The sequence below is a fragment of the Oncorhynchus nerka genome, linkage group LG14 (genome assembly GCF_034236695.1).
Source record: "Oncorhynchus nerka isolate Pitt River linkage group LG14, Oner_Uvic_2.0, whole genome shotgun sequence".
NCBI classification, from domain to species: Eukaryota; Metazoa; Chordata; class Actinopteri; order Salmoniformes; family Salmonidae; genus Oncorhynchus; species Oncorhynchus nerka.
In genome coordinates this window covers 37,425,279-37,443,814 of record NC_088409.1, presented here as the reverse complement: position 1 = coordinate 37,443,814, position 18,536 = coordinate 37,425,279, and the positions used below count along the sequence as shown (strand labels likewise).

The following is an 18,536-nucleotide window of genomic DNA, read 5'->3' as shown; positions in this document are numbered from 1 at the left end:
TGAAATATTCAGAGAACATTGAGTGGAGTTAATGCTTCCAATACATGTATAAACATGAAAATGGGCAAAAATGGAGTTAAAAGGTTTTCATCCGACAGCGACGACATGCACACACATGCGCACACACGCATGCACTCATACAAAAACATAATACACACACACACACACAAATTCTGAAAATTCAGTGGATTGTTATACTGTATGGGACATTATTGTCCAGGAGTTAACAATGCATTGTATTACTATGTGATGTCCTCAGAGAGCATCATAATGCTTTCTGTTGAAACCTCAACGACCAAAGTCTTTCTGGATACGGTGGTCTCGGTGGTGGCAGTGTGAGGGGGGGGAGAGCGGTGAGGGGAGAGGGGTGGAAGGCAGGGGAGGGAGGGAGGAGATGTAGAGGAGGATGGGAGAGTAGAATGGAGGGAAAGATAGAGGAGATGGAGAATGGAGGGAGGTGGGGATGGGGGAGAGGGAGGTGTAGGAGGGGCAGGTGATGAGGGGGTGAGGTGTGGGGGGCGAGAGAGGAAGAGGTAGAGGAGGGTGACGAGAGTGCCATACTGAATGCTGTGTGTTGTAGAATGTAATGATGTTGTGTGGGTGGAGGAGGGTGGGTCATTAGAGGCTGCGGTATGGGGACAGGAGGATGAGGAGGGGGGAGCCTGGGGGTAGAGTGTGTCTGTAAGAGCTGTGTTTGTACGGGGTGTGCGTCTAGATTTAGAGAGGTATTTAGGAAAGTGGAGTGTATGTTTTTGTCTTGAGTCTGTGCCACATGTGTATGAGTGAGTGTGGGGTGTGTGTATGGCTCTGGAGAGGGGGTATGGTGTGTGTGTGTCTCTGTCCCCTGTAGCAGTCTCTGCATGTGCTCTCGTGCCTGCTCCTGCAGACAGCGATACTTGCCCATCTCTTCAGCGCTGAAGCTGATTGGCTGTTGAGCCAGAGGAGGGGAGGGGCCATGTGACCACTGACCCCTGTGAGGTAAGGTTAGGGCAGGATATGAGGTCACAGCAGGATGTGATGTCAGGGAAGGACAGGACGTGTCCTCTCCAGTTTTCTCAGGGCTCGGAGACAAGAGGGGTTGAGGGCACAGTCGACCACTTTGGACCGCTCCATTCTTCATACTCTCCTTCCCTTGGTTGTGGTCCTTGTCCTGTGTCTGGACCTGGTCTTGATTGTGGTCCTGTTTCTCTGTTTGGTCAGGGCCCTCCCTCTCTCTTTCTGCCCCTCGTCTCCTAGTTCCTCTCCTAATTGCTGGTAGTTTCCCGATAAGTGGCAGTAGCATAGTTCTGCTGGGGTTCCCCTCTCTGGGCTTTGGGGGGGCTTTGGGCTCTCTGTCTGAGAGACATGTAGGCTGTGCTGTGGGGTCGGGGCCCCTGTCCTGTGGATGGGTGGTATCAGTGCTGGGCAGAGGTCGAGGAGGAGTAGGTTTGAGGCTGGAGGCTTGGTGTTTCTCCTCGGTGGGTGAGGGACATGGTGCTCGCCTGGGCACCCCTGTTGTTTTTCTCCCAGTCAGGTTGAGTCTTGAGTGGGTACTAAAGCTACTCCACCCCCCACTCAGGTCTGACACACTGGTGCTGCTGCTACAGAAGCCAGGGCTGGGCTGTCGGGGCAGCCAGTCAGGGCTAGAATCAGGCCAGGGGCTGGAGATGGGGCATCTGGTAACCTGCACACTGGGAACAGACTGGGAACCAGGACTGCGGCTGTGTCTATGGTCAGGGCATCTGGTTGCCCAGTCCCAGCTAAAACTATCAGGTCTGGGGCTAGGTCGTGATCCCTTCTCCCACCTGCTCCAGCTCTCTCTACCTTCAGTGGACCTCTGTCTCTCCCAGTTGTCATCCCAGCTGTATCTGTCCTCCCTGCAGTATGTCCCCCTGTCCTCCCAACTGTCACTGCTGCCCCAGGTACATCTGTCTGGGCTTGAGTCTACTGGTCCTCTGTTCCAGACTTCTCCCTCCCCAGGACTAGACCTCCATCCCCTGAAACCCTCCAGAGTTCTGTGACTGGGGGTCGAGAGATACCACTGCCAGCCCCCTCCACTGACTCCTCCAGGGCTGGATAACCTGCTTACCCAACCCTGCCTCCTACTCCCCCAATCTCTGTTCCCTCTCTCCCTACCATTTTCCCGACAGCCTCTACTCCCTCCATCCCAGCTCTGCCTCCTTCCACTCTCTGTTCTTTCCCACTCCTCACTCTCTGACCACTTCCTACTCATGTATTTCCTGTTTCTGTGGATGTATTTACTCTTCCTCACTGGGCTACAGGAAATATTACTACCATGGATGTTGTCATGGCGACTGTAGACTGGGTAGCCCCCGCTGCAACCGTGGAGGCCACCATATGCCACTGGGAGGTTGTGAGCCTTTTCCCAGGGCGACCCGGAAGTAGAACACAGAGAGGAGTCTGAACTCCAGTAGAAAGGCCATCCCTGCCTTTCTCCTCTCTCCACCTCTCCATATCTCTCTCTCTCTATCTCTCTATACAGCTGAGACTCTGTGCTGTAGTACTCTGTCCTCTCTGTGACTCTTGGTGCTGGTTTGAACGGGAGGCAGAGTTATAGTTATAGTGATGTTGGTCTCTACTGTGACTCCTGTGAGGCCTCTGTCTGTCAGAGCAGGGCACAGACTCCGAGTCACACTCCCCCAGCAGGCACAGAGTCCCACCCCTCCTCCTCTTCCCCCTCCTCCTCTTCCCCCCTGCCTTTCTTCTCCTCTTTCCACCTGTCTCTCTCTCCCGCTCTATTTCCCTGTCTCCTTCTCCCCCTCTGGCTCCCTCACATCTCCTCTTTCCGCCCCACCAGGTGGAAACAGAGGTTATGACGCTCCTAAGACGCTGCCGCTCTCCCTCGCACTCGTTTGAAGTCCCATTATACCTTTCCCCTCTCCTCCTATTCTTCTTTGTGCTGTCATTTAAATTTCGGCATGACACATCTGTCGAAGTGCTTACTGAACCGCCCACGGAGTATGTGCGTGAGCTGGCAGTGTGCGTACACACACACCTAACCTCGCTTGCACACACACAAACGGCAGCGCAAGGCTGGATGACAGCCTCTAATTTAGGCCTGGGGGTTCTGACGGCTCGATCTCTCTCCTGTCTCACATGTCCTCCTAATCTGCCTCTTTGGGGATTGTGGGGGTTTGTGTGCGTGTTGTCACCGCGAAGGGGGTCACCATCCCCGAAGAGGGGGTGGTGCCATCTGAACCCAGATTCACCTCCACTCCCTGGCACTGTTGCTTCTGCCTGGAAGGCTGCTGTCACTCCATGTGCTTCTGTCTTCTCCACAACGTGACAGGATGATGAGTGTTTGGTTCCCTCATCTGTCCCGCCTGTCTCTGTATATAGATCTGTATTGGATTCTACATTTTCTGTGTCCTGAGGAGGAGGCTGGGAGCTAGAGAACATGAGGGAGTCGGACTCCTCTGTGTGTTTCTCTGTCTCCTGCTGGCTTGCTGAGTGGTTACAGCGTGACTTGGTTTGACAGTGGTTGTGGTTGTGTTCAGGGTTACAGTGTAGTGGGTTGGTGTGGCGTTGCCAGTGTGTGGGCTTACAGCTGTAGGAGAGGTGGGGTTTGGCTGTGGTAAACTGCAGCAGTTCTGCTGGCCATCTCAGATGGGTGGATCCGTCTCTGGCAACCACATGGAGATAGGAGTCAGACATAGGATTCTGATTCACCTCATGGCCCTCTTGTCTGTGCTCTGTACCCCTGTTCCTTTCCTCCCTCTCTTCCCCCTCCTCCCTCTTATCTGCTGTCCCGTGTACAGGGCTCTGGTCTGTTTCTCTCAGTCTGGCATTGTGGGTAGGACAGCCTGGGTCATGGCTAGCAGAGAACCTGTCTCTCTCCTCCCCTCCTCTCTTCTCTCTTCTCTCCTCCCCCTCTTCCCCACCTGGGGGTTCTGTCTTGTTTCCGGGGTGAAGGCTGTTGGTTGGTTGCCCTACTAACAGGTTGTCTGGGTGACGCAGCCATAGTTCATCTCCTCCCCTTCCCTTCTCCTTCATCTGCCCTCCTCCTCCTCTCCCCTCCTCCTCTTGCTGGTCTGAGAAGACGGAGGCAGATGGCTCTAGTCTTGGGCCCCTCCTGGAGAAACAGAAGGAGACCCCCACCCTTCCTCTGTCTCTGCCCCACGGAAAGGCAGGGTCCTGGGGAGAGTTGTTCAGGCGAGGCTGATGATCCTCCAGAGAAGATCCACATCTGGAAAGCAAGGCTAGGGGACGGGAGGCTTGGAAGGGCCCTCCAGGGAAGATGGGTATGTGGGTAGGATACTCTGGCTGCTGGGGCTGGGAGGGGGAGAGAGGCTTGGTCTGGAGATGGGGGGAGTCCTTTCCCTGGAGGCTGAGCGGGATGGTCTGGGGCTGGGTTGGAGGAAGGGTAACAGCGGGTCGCTGGGAGTTCCCTGTGGTTTGGATTAACCCTGTTTGGGTCAAGGGGACATAGTGGTCCCCTGGTTTGTTGTCTCTCTCTCCACAGTGTCTCTCTGAATGCTGGATCTCAGCTCTCACTGTCCCTTGGAACCTAACAACCTGGCCCGGTACCCTGGTGCAAAAGAGAGGAGAGGTGGAGACGAGAGGATAGCAGAGAACAGAATAAATATAAAATTGTGAACATGTGAAACACTGTCCATATTATGCAGTTTACTGTGAGTGTTCATGTTATATTAACTCAGCCTGTGCTTACAGTATCTAGGCCAGCTCTTACATCCATCACTCTGAGGAATAGAGAAACTGACAGAGTGTATGCACGTGAGCGTATGTGGACAGTTTGTGTGTATCATAGAGATTTCCCTGCAGTGCGCTTGGAAAGCAGGTCTCTACACACACACACCATCTTACCTGTGTGTCTGTTGTCGTAGCAGTGCTAGTTGGTGCAGGCGTCTCAGAGCTCTCTCCTGCTTGCGGTCGTCCTTCCACGACTTAGACGCAACGTTCCGAGCAAACTCCCTCTGCTTCAACTCCTTCAGTCTCTACAAGGAGGAGAGGAGAGGGTCAGAGTGTGTGTGTGTGAGTGTGTGTGTGTGTGTGTGTGTGTGTGTGTGTGTGTGTGTGTGTGTGTGTGTGTGTGTGTGTGTGTGTGTGTGTGTGTGTGTGTGTGTGTGTGTGTGTGTGTGTGTGTGTGTGTGCGCGCGCGTTGTGTGGAAACTATTTCAGCTCCCTCCATCTCTGGGAAGAACCATCTCTGAGTGTGAATTGTCTATCAATCAAAAGTGTGTGTCTACAGACTCATTCAACTCTGATGGAGAGAAACATGTTGTTTCTACATGGTCTGCCATAGAAACTGTATGACAGCGAGAATGGTGATGATTGAGTACTGACAGTGTTATAAGCCTAATGATGATGAGTGTTGCAGTCTGTCAGATTGTCATCTCTCAGCAGGCTGCAGTGTATCAACCCTTCAATCATCAGCCTAAATGCCAGCAACCATCTGTCACATTAATATGGACTTCATCATAAGAGGATCATTTAGGAAACTTACTTCATTACGCAAATCTCAGTGATAAGCCTGCTTATTGAAATCTTACATTGAAGACATTGACTGGAGTATGGCAGGGAGATGATGTTACTAATAGAAACTACAGACCACTGATTGGATAAATAAAGCATAAACAGCACTAGAGGAACTGCATTGGAAGGCCCAAAAATCCCTCTAACCTAGAACTCACCTCTAACTCCTAAGATCACAGCAAGCACCATCTCATCAGTACTGAGAAACAGACCACTGTGTGGGTCTCCTCTCCATCAGTCTGCTCCTTCAGGCGTGCCAGCTCTTTCAGGGAAATAGTGATTCATGTCTCTTTCTCTCTTTCTCTGCCTTCCTTTGTTAATCATTTTTCATCCTGCCTTTATCTGCACTTGGCAGGTAGAGGTATATACATGTGTGTGTCAGTGTGTCTGTCTTCAGGCTGTAGAGGGATGTAAAGGTGTCTGACAATAGCTGCATCAGTCTCCTCTATTCTATCAGCCTCTCTCTCCTCATTTAACTTAATTTAACTAGGCAAGTCAGTTAAGAACAAATTCTTATTTTCAATGAAGGCCTAGGAACAGTGGGTTAACTGCCTGTTCAGGGGCAGAATGACAGATTTGTACCTTGTCAGCTCGGGGATTTGAACTTGCAACCATTTCGGTTACTAGTCCAACGCTCTAACCACTAGGCTACCCTGCCGCTGTCTCCCTTCCCTCTTTCCCTATCTCCCTCCCTCTCTCTTTCTCTCGCTCTCTCTCGCTCTCATTAGTTGATCATATTTACACCTAACTTAGTATCTAGGAGACTCCATAATTTTATCTAGCCGCTAACTATCTATCCCAACAGCTGATTATTTCCTGCATCTCTGCCTGACATGTCGTTCAGTCAAACCTTACCTCCTCTCTTCCGTCTTTCTCTCTCTCTCCTTCCCTCCTTACTCCTTCTACCCCTCCCCTCTCACTCTCCTCTCTTGCTATCATGAAATCACACACACAGTAAACCCTAAGGGCACATCTTGACACACTCAAATGAGCATGCATTTATTCATGCACACTCTCACCATCACACCTCCCGTGGCTGCTAATCAATGTCAGATAAGTTCATCCCGCTAATCCAGGAAAACACACACACACACACACACACACACACACACACACACACACACACACACACACACACACACACACACACACACACACGTTGACAGTTTTCAGGTTAATGTGTAGTGAGCAGAACACAAACAAGTGTTTCTGTGTGTTATCACTCACTACTTAACATCCCACTGTCAGCTCACTGTAGACGGCTTTGATGTGCTCTACTGCTGCTGTGTGTGTGTGTGTGTGTGTGGGGGGGGGTATGTGTGTTTGAGTGCATGCGTGCATGTCTACACTGGTGTATTAATGTGTGCGTGCCTGCGTACGTGTGTGTGTGTGTGTAGGTAGCGTACAGTAAGGAGCTTTGAGTCTTTGATGCCAAATGCTGGTATGTGAGAAATATGAATCATATTCCTACTCAGATGCATACATAATACATAACTCTCTATCCGTGTGTATGTGGACATGATTAACTATACTTGTTGGACCAGAACTCCCCACAAGAATAGTAAACAAACAAGCACTTGACCAACTGGGGACATTTGTTAGTCCCCACAAGGTCAAATGCTATTTCTAGGCGGTTTAGGGTTAAGGTTAGAATTAGGGTTAGAATTAGGTTTAAGGTTAGGGTTAGGAGCTAGTGTTAGTTTTAGAGTCAGGGTTAGGAGCTAGGGTTGGGTTAGGGTTAGGGAAAATAAGATTCTCCACAAGGTTAGTTGTAAAGGAATGTGTGTGTGTGTGTGTGTGACAGGACTTATGTCAATCATAGAGGGAGCAGATTGTCAGTGACTGGACCACCCGAGAGTAGAGGAGTGAAGAGGGAATAGAAGGAAAAATTGTATTTGTCACATGCGCCGAATACAACAGGTGTAGACATTACAGTGGAATGCTTAAGAGCCCTTTTCCAGCAATGCATAGTTAAAAAGTAAGAAAAAAATCTAAAACTTAAAGCAGATATGTCTTCAGTATATAAGTATTCAACCCCTTTGTTATGGCAAGCCTAAATAAGTCCAGGAGTAAAAAATGTGCTTAACAAGTCACATAATAACTTGCATGGACTATAGTGTTTAACATGATTTCTGAATGACTCACACGTACAATTATCTGTAAGGTCCCTCAGTCGAGCAATGAATTTCAAACCCAGATTCAACCACAAAGACCAGGGAGGTTTTCAATGCCTCGCAAAGAAGGACATCTATTGGTAGATGGGTAAAAGAAAATCAGACATTGAATATCCATTTGAACATGGTGAAGTTATTAATGACACTTTGGATGGTGTATCAATACACCCAGTCACTACAACGATACAGGGGTCCTTCCTAACTCAGTTGCTGGATAGGAAGGAAACCGCTCAGGGATTTCACCATGAGGCCAACGATGACTTTAAAACAGTTAGTGTTTAATGGCTGTAAAAGGAGAAAACTGAGGATCGATCAACAACATTGTAGTTACTCCACGATACTAATCTAAATGACAGAGTGAGAAGGAAGCCCGTACAGAATAAAAATATTCCAAAACATGCATCCTGTTTGCAATAAGGCACTAAAGTAAAACTGCAAGAAATCTGGCAAAGAAATGAACTTTATGTCCTGAATACAAACCGTTATGTTTGGGGCAAATCCAACACAACACATTACTTTCCATATTATTAAGCATAGTGGTGGCTGCATAATCGTTAAGGACTGGGATGTTTTTTAGGATGAAAAAGAAACAGAATGGAGCTAAGCACAGGTAAAATCGTAGAGAAAAACCTGCTTCAGTCTGCTTTCCACAAGACACTTGGAGATGAATGCAGCTTTCAGCAGGACAATAACCTAAAACACAAATCTACATTGGCGTTGCTTACCAGGAAGACAGTGAATGTTCCTGAGTGGCCTAGTTACAGTTTTGACTTAAATCTGCTTGAAAATCTGTAACAAGACTTGAAAATGAATTTGACAGAGCTTGAAGAATTTTGAAAAGAATAATGGGCAAATATTGTACAATCCAGGTGTGCTAAGCTCTTAGAGATTTACCCAGAAAGACTCACAGCTGTAATCGCTGATAAAGGTGATTCAAACATGCATTGACTCAGGGGTGTGAATACTTATGTTAATGAGATATTTGCAAACACTGCTAAAAACATGTTTTCATTTTGTCATATGGGGTATTGTGTTTAGATGGGGGACACCAAAAAATATTTAATCCATTTTAAATTCAGGCTGTAGCACAACAAAATGTGGAATAGGTCAAGGGGTATGAATTCTTTCTGAAGGCACTGTAGGTAGAAGTAAAAGTGACTAGGCACGCAGGATAGATAATAAACAGAGTAGCAGCAGCGTATGTGAAGAGCGTGAAAGTGTGTCTGAGTGAGTGTGTGTGTATGTGGCGTCAATATGCATGTGCTTGTGTATGTGTGTGTTGGAGTGTCAGTGTAGTGTGTGTGAGTGTGTGGGTATAGTCCAGTGAGTATGCATAGAGCCGGTGAAAGGTGGCCAATGCAAATAGTCCAAGTAGCATGTGCCGCAGTCTTATTGCCTGAGGGTTAGAAGCGGATCAATAGCCTTTTGGTCCCAAACTTGTCGCTCCAGTACCGCTTGCCATGCGGTAACAGAGAGAACAGTCTATGACTTGGGTGGCTGAATTCTTTGACATTTTGTATGGCCTTCCTCTGACACCGCCTGCTATAGAGGTCCTGGATGGCAGGCTCGGCCCCAGTAATGTACTGGGTCGTATGCACTACACTCTGACACCGCCTGCTATAGAGGTCCTGGATGGCAGGCTCGGCCCCAGTAATGTACTGGGTCGTATGCACTACACTCTGACACCGCCTGCTATAGAGGTCCTGGATGGCAGGCTCGGCCCCAGTAATGTACTGGGTCGTATGCACTACACTCTGACACCGCCTGCTATAGAGGTCCTGGATGGCAGGCTCGGCCCCAGTAATGTACTGGGTCGTATGCACTACACTCTGTTGCGCCTTACTGTCAGATGCCAAGCAGTTGCCGTACCAAGCGGTGATGCAGCTAGTCAAGACCCTCTCGATCTTGCAGCTGTATAATTGTTTGAGGATTTGAGGGCCCATGCCAAAATTGGTTCAGCCTCCTGAGGGAGAAATTATGTAGTTGTGCCCTCTTTACGACTGTATTGGTGTGTTTGGACCATGATAGGTCCTTAGTGTGGTGAACACCGAGGAACTTGAAGCTCTCGACCCAATCCACTACAGCCCATTCAATGTGAATGGGGGCGTGCTCGCCCCTCCGTTTCTTGTAGTCCACGATCAGCTCCTTTGTCTTGCTGACATTGAGGGAGAGGTTGTTGTCTCGGCACCACACTGACCTCCCCCTCCTAGGCTGTGTCATCGTTGTCGGTGATCAGGCCCACCAGCGTCGTGCCGTTGGCAATCTTAATTTATGGTGTTGGTGTCGTGTGGGGCCCTGTGTTGAGGGTCAGCGTGGTGGATGTGTTGTTGCCTACCTTCACCATCTGGGGGTGGCCCGTCAGGAAGTCCAGGATCCAGTTGCAGGGGAAGGTGTTCAGTCCCATGGTCCTTAGCTTAGTGATGAGCTTGAAGGCACTATGGTCTTCAACGCTGAACTGTAGTCAATTAACAGCATTCTCACGTATTCTTAGCTCGTCTGGTAGGCTTGGGTCACTAGGCAGCTCATGGCTGGGTTTCCCTTTGTAATCCATGATAGTTTGCAAGCCCTGTCACATCCGACGAGCGTCAGAGATAGTATAGTAGGATTTGATCTTAGTCCTGAATTGATGCTTTGCCTGTTTGATGGTTTGTCCGAGGGCGTAGCAGGATTTCTTATACGCCTCTGGATTAGTGTCCCGCTCTAGCCTTTAGCTCAGTGTATTTTAGCTTGTAAGCAGGAATCAGGAGGATATAGTTATGGTCAGATTTGCCAAATGGAGGGTGAGTTTGTATGTGTCTCTGTGTGTGGAGTAAAGGTGATCTAGAGTTTTTCCGCCTCTAGTTGCACAGGTGACATGTTGGTAGACATAAGGTAAGACGGATTTCATTTTTCCTGCATTAAAATCATTGGCCACTAGGAGCTACACCTCTGGGTGAGAATTTTAGTGTTTGCTTAGGGCCCTATACAGCTCGTTGAGTGCGGACTTAGTGCCAGCATTGGTTTGTGGTGGTAAGTAGAGGGCTATGAAAATTATAGATGAAAACTCTACAGCTTATCATGAGATATTCTAACTAATGCGAGCAGAACCTCGAGACCTCCTTAGTATTAGAGACCACACACCAGGTCTTGTTAACAAAGACACCCCCCCCCCCACCCCCCCGAGTTTATCCCACGCTGCCGTTCTGTCCTTCCGATGTATAGAAAAAAACAGCTAGATTTAAATGTTCCATGTCCTTGTTCAGCCACAACTCAGAGAAACATAGGATATTACAGTTCTTCAGATCACGTCGATAAGATTGTCTTGAAAGGAGCTCCTCCAGTTTATTCTCCAGTGATTGCTGGTTCGAGGGAAGAGGTGGTTTACCCACTCGCCGATGTTGTCTTGTCAGGCATCTCGCATGCTGGGCTTTATAGCACCGCCTCTTCCATTTTTGAGTGTCGGGATTTGGGCCTGGTCCGGGATGAGCAGTATGTCATTCGACCCGACTCATTGAAGTAGAAATCCTCATCCAAATTGATGTTAGTGATCGTTGTTCTGATGTCCGAAAGCTCTTTTCAGTCATAGGAAATGATGGCGGAAACATTATATACAAAAGAAGTTAAGATCAGCTCAAAAAAAACACACACAAAATAGCACAATTGGTCAGGATCCCGTAAAACAGCTGCTATTCCCTCCAGCACCATAGGCCTGGAAAAAAGCACTAGAAAATAAGAGGTAAGAAGTGGAGAGGAAGGGTAATGACTCAACTTCAACAGTGAAGAGACAACTCCGGGATGCTTCTTGGCAGATTTCCTCTGTCCAGTGTCTGGCCAATTCCATTAAAAATCAGCCCCTTTCCAGCTACAATAGTCATTTACAACAGTAACAATATCTACACTGTATTTCTGATCAATTTGATGTTATTTTAATGGACAAAAAAATGGCTTTCCTTTCAAAAACAAGGACATTTATAAGTGATCCCAAACTTTATATATATATATATATTAATTATTATTTATTAATTATTTGTAAAAAAAAAAAAGAAAACACATTAACCATGTGTGTTCTCTTGTTTTTTAAATATTTTTTTTTATCTCATTGACTAATTTATCAAGACCAGTCCCCATGCTGGTCTCAGAGCAGCGCGAAACGGTGATGAAATAGTTGACCACATGTCATTCAGTGACATTTATTCCCATAGTAATTCGTTTTGGATCCATAACAAAATAAACAATTGCATTACAATTACAATGCAGGGTTAATGATAAATGTATATATTTGTAGGGCTTGATGCATTTTTTTGTTGGGGCAAATCTGGTTTTAGTCTCGGTAAGATGGATTCACTGATGGTTGAAGATGATCATCGATCGGCAAAGGCAATCAACATCGCTCTGATCATCGTCAGAAGACAGTTGAAGGAACTTGTGTGGACCGGTATTAAAGAAAGCACAAATACTGTACAGTTGATGGTTGATCCAACGTTTTGTGGTTTCATGAGGTTTAGAGTTAGAAACGTCAAACTTTAGAGTACTTAATACATTGCAAGTTGTGGGGGGGGGTCACACCTACAGAGGTGGAACTACTACTCTTTCTAATGGTTGAAGAGACTATTGTCCTGCTAATAGCCCATCCTAGAAATGTTGTTTGCAGAACAGCCTGCTACGCCTGTTTTCTCTCCCTGTTTTTAGATGGAGAGAAACCAAAATCCCACGGTGAAAACATGTTTTCAATATGCCTCCAGGGCCAACAGAGAAGTTCCTTACTTTCCCCCACCTACCACTTGCCTCTTCCATTTATTCCCATAGTATTTCGTTATGGTTTGCAATGCAAATGAGGGCACAAACTGGGTCAAGACGCCAGAACAGTAAGTAGACCTTTATGTAGTAAAATACATTTAAATGAACAAGACCTACAACACTTTTAACAGCACAGTACTCAACACTAGTTCGGCTCATGTCGCCTACGGTAGGCCTACAGTATATCTACAAATATTTTTAAAATCTCTACATGTAGGTTTCCTGATTTAAACCCGATCGAACTTGTTCCAACTAAAATGTATTTTAAATAATCATCTGCATGTTTGCCTGGCATGGATTGTGACTCCATCTCGTTCCTCGCCCTCTTCAACTCTGCCAATGCTGCCTGACTCTCGCCAATGACGTGACTCTCCGCCAAGAATTACATTTAGATGATTGGAGGATTCTAAATGAATATCTAAGGGGCATTTTCCATTAGGGCAAATCTTGTCTGTGAGAATATCTAAGGGGCTTTTATATAATAATAATGCACGGTTAATAATAATAATAATAATAATCACTTTGTTTAAAAAAGAATGATATTTTGGAGATTATTTCGTTTCAAATAACTGAAAGTGAGCGATTGTAATCTGAATAAATTGGAAAAAAGCCATTCTTGAACATGGGGTGAGACATTCTTACTAATTTGTAAATAAAGCCAGTTTGTTATTTAGAATGATTTATTTCTGTTTTTAGAGGAAGAGAAACCAAAAGCCCACCACGATTTTTTTGGGGAAAATCTTCAGTCCACATGTCAAGTGAAATTCCCCCATTGTATTTACCCAAGTTCTCTCTTAACTCCAGGACCACCGACAGTTTTTGTTGTTATTGCCTGATGCAGGACTCTTGTGCTAGAGGAGACTCTCAGACTGAAAACACCTCCATTAATTGCCACAGTTTAGACTACCGATAGATCAGCATGCTATCCCTCCTTGTGATAGTGTGGTGTGATAACAGAATGCAACCATCTACCACAAATGGTCGCGGCATAAAAGAACAACAGTACGTAATCAGTGTGTCACGTGTTTCTGTAGTGTTATACAATCCCAACATGTTTATTTCACTACCCCTGACAAGGAAGAACAGACGTGTCTTTATAGCGGCAGCCTCTGAATCACAAACAGAACAGCCAGCACAAATAGGCTACATTAACTAGTCTCTACATTACAGCTCGAAAACTGGTGTGTGTCTTTATGTGTGTGTGTGTGTGTGTGTGTGTGTGTGTGTGTGTGTGTGTGTGTGTGTGTGTGTGTGTGTGTGTGTGTGTGTGTGTGCATATGTGTGTGTCAATGTGTGGGTACAACGCCCATGGCTAAAGTCTCTCTGCCGCTCCTATAGCTCGTTTCATGTCTTTGCCGCTGGCGACAACAAAGCCTTAACTCTGGGCTGCTGTAATTCATGTTCAGAACAATGACAACTAAGCAACAGCTTTATGTTTATTTTACATTCCTCTGTGTGGGATGAGACGGGAAAACTTGTTTTGTGTGTGTGTGAGGGGAGGTTTTGCGTGTTTTTGTGTGTGTTTGTTACCTGTCTGTGTGCGTGGTCGTAGGAGTTGATGTGGTTGTCATACTCCTGGTGTCTCAGGTACTGTTTCTCACACAGCTGGCAGAAGAAACTCGACTTCCCATCATCCTCCACTGTACCTGCTGCACTCTCACCATGATCCTATAGAGAGAGAGAGCGAAAGAGAGAGAGAGACAGAGGGACAGAGAGAGAACATTTGTGGAGAGATAGAGAGAGATAAAGAGAGAAGGTGTAGAACGTGGGAAAGAGAGATGTTAGTTATGCTATCACAGATGTCAACTCCAGATGTTCTGTCCTCAGTGGGGTTTATGGAAAGCAGCAGGGTGGAGTGGGACAATTTCATCCTTCATAACACTACGTTAAACCTTCATAACGCTACATTAGATCTTCATGTCACTACGTTAAAACAGACTTGTGTTGGTGAGGTTGATCTTGATCTAAGAGAGAAGACATAGGCCAGCTTAGGACACAATCAAAAACTTCTCACCCGCCCACCCCCCTCACACACACACCCAGTCATGCGTCTAGAGTGACTTGACGTGAGTGGGTTTTCTCAGCGGCCACCCCTTAGGACACAAACAGCTGTGTATGTGTGGGTGTGTTGGTGTGTGGGTGGGGGTGTGTCAGTGTGTTCACGCTCTGCAGCAGAATGTAATTTCCCTGAGGCTCGGAGCTGCCAATAAACACTACTGAATCCTGCTCTACCCTGACATGATGGGAATTTAATTTGAGTCTCTCTCTCCCTCTCTCTTGCATTCCCCCTCTCTCTGTGCCCCTTTCTCCATTTCTGCCCATTCTGTCCCCCTGTTTCCCGCTCCTCTTCCCTCCCCTCTGCCTGTTTCCTCTACACATCCGCACCCGTCTCTGCTTCCCTCCCCTCTGCCTGTTTCCTCTACACTTCCGCACCCGTCTCTGCTTCCCTCCCCTCTTCCCCCTCTTTCTTATTCTCTCTCATTTTCTTCTGTAAGCTCTAGGTCATACAGTGACAGACTCCATCGGCCCCAATTTCCTCAGTAATATGCTTGAGCCAAGGAAAAGAGAAAGGAGGGAGCGAGGGAAGGAGGGGTGGTGATGGAGGACAACACAAAGAGAGGGAGGGAGTAGTATAGAGGGGGTGTTTGTGTTCAGGTAACATTAGAGCAGTGAAAATGTCAAAGTGACACTAATCTTTAGAGGCTGGAACATGCAGAGTTATAAAAAGGTGTGTGTGTACTGTATGTGGATGTATGTGTGTATTTTTGTGCACTTGAGTGTGTGTGAGTGAGTGTGTACACTTGCATGTTTGTGTGTCTGTGAGAGTGTGTGCATATACATTTGAGTGAGTGAGTGAGGTGAGTGAGTGAGTGAGTGAGTGAGTGAGTGTGAAAGCCCTCAGAAGAGAGAAATTATGATATTTTTGAGTCCGGGTTTTGGAAAGTAATCACTTAGCATCTGGCCACGCTTGGTAAAGTCAAATCACCTCTTTCTAGGCTGTTTTGACATTTCACCCTCTTCCCCTGAGCTAGGCATCTCTCCCAAGTGGAACATCAGCAGAAATGTGTCCATTGAAGTGATTGAGCAAATCTGGCCACATAATAATATGGTGATAGAACTTGGACAGAAATAACTTCAAGTTGGTTTGAGGCTTTAACATCTGCCCATGGATCTCTTTGGACACTCACGTTAGTATGCTAAGCTAATGAAAGGTTGCTGAAAATACCTACATTGGTTGCTTGGCAACAGTTCAGGTACCCTGTAAGTGGAAACATCATCAAATAACATTGTTTTGGGGGTAAATTCTCCTTTAATTAAGGCTAGGGGTCCCGCTAGCGGGACAACTTCCGGTGAAACTGGAGGGCGCGCAATTCAAATAAATAATCATACAAATTATGGATATTAAACATTGAGGTACATACAAGTGTCTTATATCGGTTCAATTCTTGTTAATCTAATGGCACTGTCCAATTTACAGTAGGCTTTACCGCCGAAAGCATGCCATGAGATTGTTTGAGGACGGCGCCCCACATCGAAATATTTTCCACCGGCACACATAAATTCACAAATAGCGATTAAATATTCACTTACTTTTTGAAAATCTTCCTCTGATTTGTCATCCAAAGGGTCCCAGCTACAACATGTAGTGTCATTTTGTTAGATAAAATCCTTCTATATATCCCAAAAAGTCAGTTAAGTTGGCGCCATCGATTTGAGTAATCCACTTGTTCAACATGCAGAGAAAGGAATCCAAAAAGCTACCGCTAAACTTTGTTAAAACAAGTCAAAATGTAATCCTCAGATACCCTAAAATGTAATTCAACTATAATATTTCATACTAAGAGAAGTATGTTCAATAGGAAGGCGATATTAACAGGTGCGCGTCCTCTTCGTTGAACGCGCATAGACAGATTTCCAAGTCGGAGTCCCTGTACTAAAACTCATTATTCTTCCTCGTTTTGGAAGAAACAAGCCTGAAACCTTGAACAAAGACTACTGACACCTAGTGGAAGCCATAGGAATTGCACACTGGGAGCTAGATTTATTTTTTTTCCTATATGTTCCATTGGAAGCGCATGGGCTCTCGAAAAAAAACAATTCCGGTTGGGATTTCTCCTACCATATCTGTTGTGTTATAGTCTCCTACATTATCTTAACATTTCTACAAACTTCAGAGTGTTTTCTTTTTTCCGATGGTACCAATTATATGCATATCCTGGTTTCAGGGCCTGAGCAACAGGCAGTTTACTTTGGGCACATCAGTCAGGCGGAAATTGAGAAAAAAATACCCTAGCCTGAAGAAGTTTGTAAGCTCAGTCAGTCCAACAAGCAGGAGGCTTATCTCCCACTGCCAACTCTCCAAACAATGTGCATGCTTATTTGTTTGTATCTGTCTCCTAAGCACCTCCTCACACCTCTCTCGTCTGTCTGAGAAATTATGTTGAACCAGGGTGGCGTGCGTGTGTGCGTGTGTGTGCCGTTTGTTCAAAATCAAATCCAAATGAAAGTTTATTGATTGCAGACACAGATTTTCAGATGTTATCACAGGTGCAGTGAAAGGATTGTGTTTCTAGCTCAAGTAGTGCAGTAATACCAAGCAATAAAAAATATACAAACACATAATCCCCCCCATGTCATATATATATATACACTGCTCAAAAAAATAAAGGGAACACTTAAACAACACAATGTAACTCCAAGTCAATCACACTTCTGTGAAATCAAACTGTCTGCTTAGGAAGCAACACTGATTGACAATAAATTTCACATGCTGTTGTGCAAATGGAATAGACAACAGGTGGAAATTATAGGCAATTAGCAAGACTCCCCCAATAAAGGAGTGGTTCTGCAGGTGGGGACCACAGACCCCTTCTCAGTTCCTATGCTTCCTGGCTGATGTTTTGGTCACTTTTGAATGCTGGCGGTGCTTTCACTCTAGTGGTAGCATGAGACGGAGTCTACAACCCACACAAGTGGCTCAGATAGTGCAGCTCATCAAGGATGGGACATCAATGCGAGCTGTGGCAAGAAGGTTTGCTGTGTCTGTCAGCGTAGTGTCCAGAGCATGGAGGCGCAACCAGGAGACGGGCCAGTACATCAGGAGATGTGGAGGAGGCCGTAGGAGGGCAACAACCCAGCAGCAGGACCGCTACCTCCGCCTTTGTGCAAGGAGGAGCAGGAGGAGCACTGCCAGAGCCCTGCAAAATGACCTCCAGCAGGCCACAAATGTGCATGTGTCTGCTCAAACGGTCAGAAACAGACTCCATGAGGGTGGTATGAGGGCCCGACGTCCACAGGTGGGGGTTGTGCTTACAGCCCAACACCGTGCAGGACATTTAGCATTTGCCAGAGAACACCAAGATTGGCAAATTCGCCACTGGCGCCCTGTGCTCTTCACAGATGAAAGCAGGTTCACACTGAGCACATGTGACAGACGTGACAGAGTCTGGAGACGCCGTGGAGAACGTTCTGCTGCCTGCAACATCCTCCAGCATGACCGGTTTGGCAGTGGGTCAGTCATGGTGTGGGGTGGCATTTCTTTGGGGGGGCCGCACAGCCCTCCATGTGCTCGCCAGAGGTAGCCTGACTGCCATTAGGTACCGAGATGAGATTCTCAGACCCTTTGTGAGACCATATGCTGGTGCGGTTGGCCCTGGGTTCCTCCTAATGCAAGACAATGCTAGACCTCATGTGGCTGGAGTGTGTCAGCAGTTCCTGCAAGAGGAAGGCATTGATGCTATGGACTGGCCCGCCCGTTCCCCAGACCTGAATCCAATTGAGCACATCTGGGACATCATGTCTCGCTCCATCCACCAACACCACAGACTGTACAGGAGTTGGCGGATGCTTTAGTCCAGGTCTGGGAGGAGATCCCTCAGGAGACCATCCGCCACCTCATCAGGAGCATGCCCAGGCGTTGTAGGGAGGTCATACAGGCACGTGGAGGCCACACACACTACTGAGCCTCATTTTGACTTTTTGTTTTAAGGACATTACATCAACGTTGGATCAGCCTCTAGTGTAGTTTTCCACTTTAATTTTGAGTGTGACTCCAAATCCAGACCTCCATGGGTTGATACATTTGATTTCCAT

At 46.7% G+C, this 18,536-nt stretch overlaps 1 protein-coding gene across 1 annotated transcript in view; it reads right to left on the bottom strand.

Annotated features, from left to right (window-relative positions):
* Window positions 1-265: 265 nt before the first annotated feature.
* LOC135574981 (G patch domain-containing protein 8-like) overlaps window positions 266-18,536 on the bottom strand; it is a 50,670-nt gene continuing 32,399 nt past the window's right edge. Inside the window, 4 exon segments of the mRNA XM_065027118.1 lie at window positions 266-2,541; window positions 2,544-4,528; window positions 4,825-4,955; window positions 13,974-14,111. Coding sequence (XP_064883190.1) covers window positions 266-2,541; window positions 2,544-4,528; window positions 4,825-4,955; window positions 13,974-14,111 — 4,530 coding nt within the window.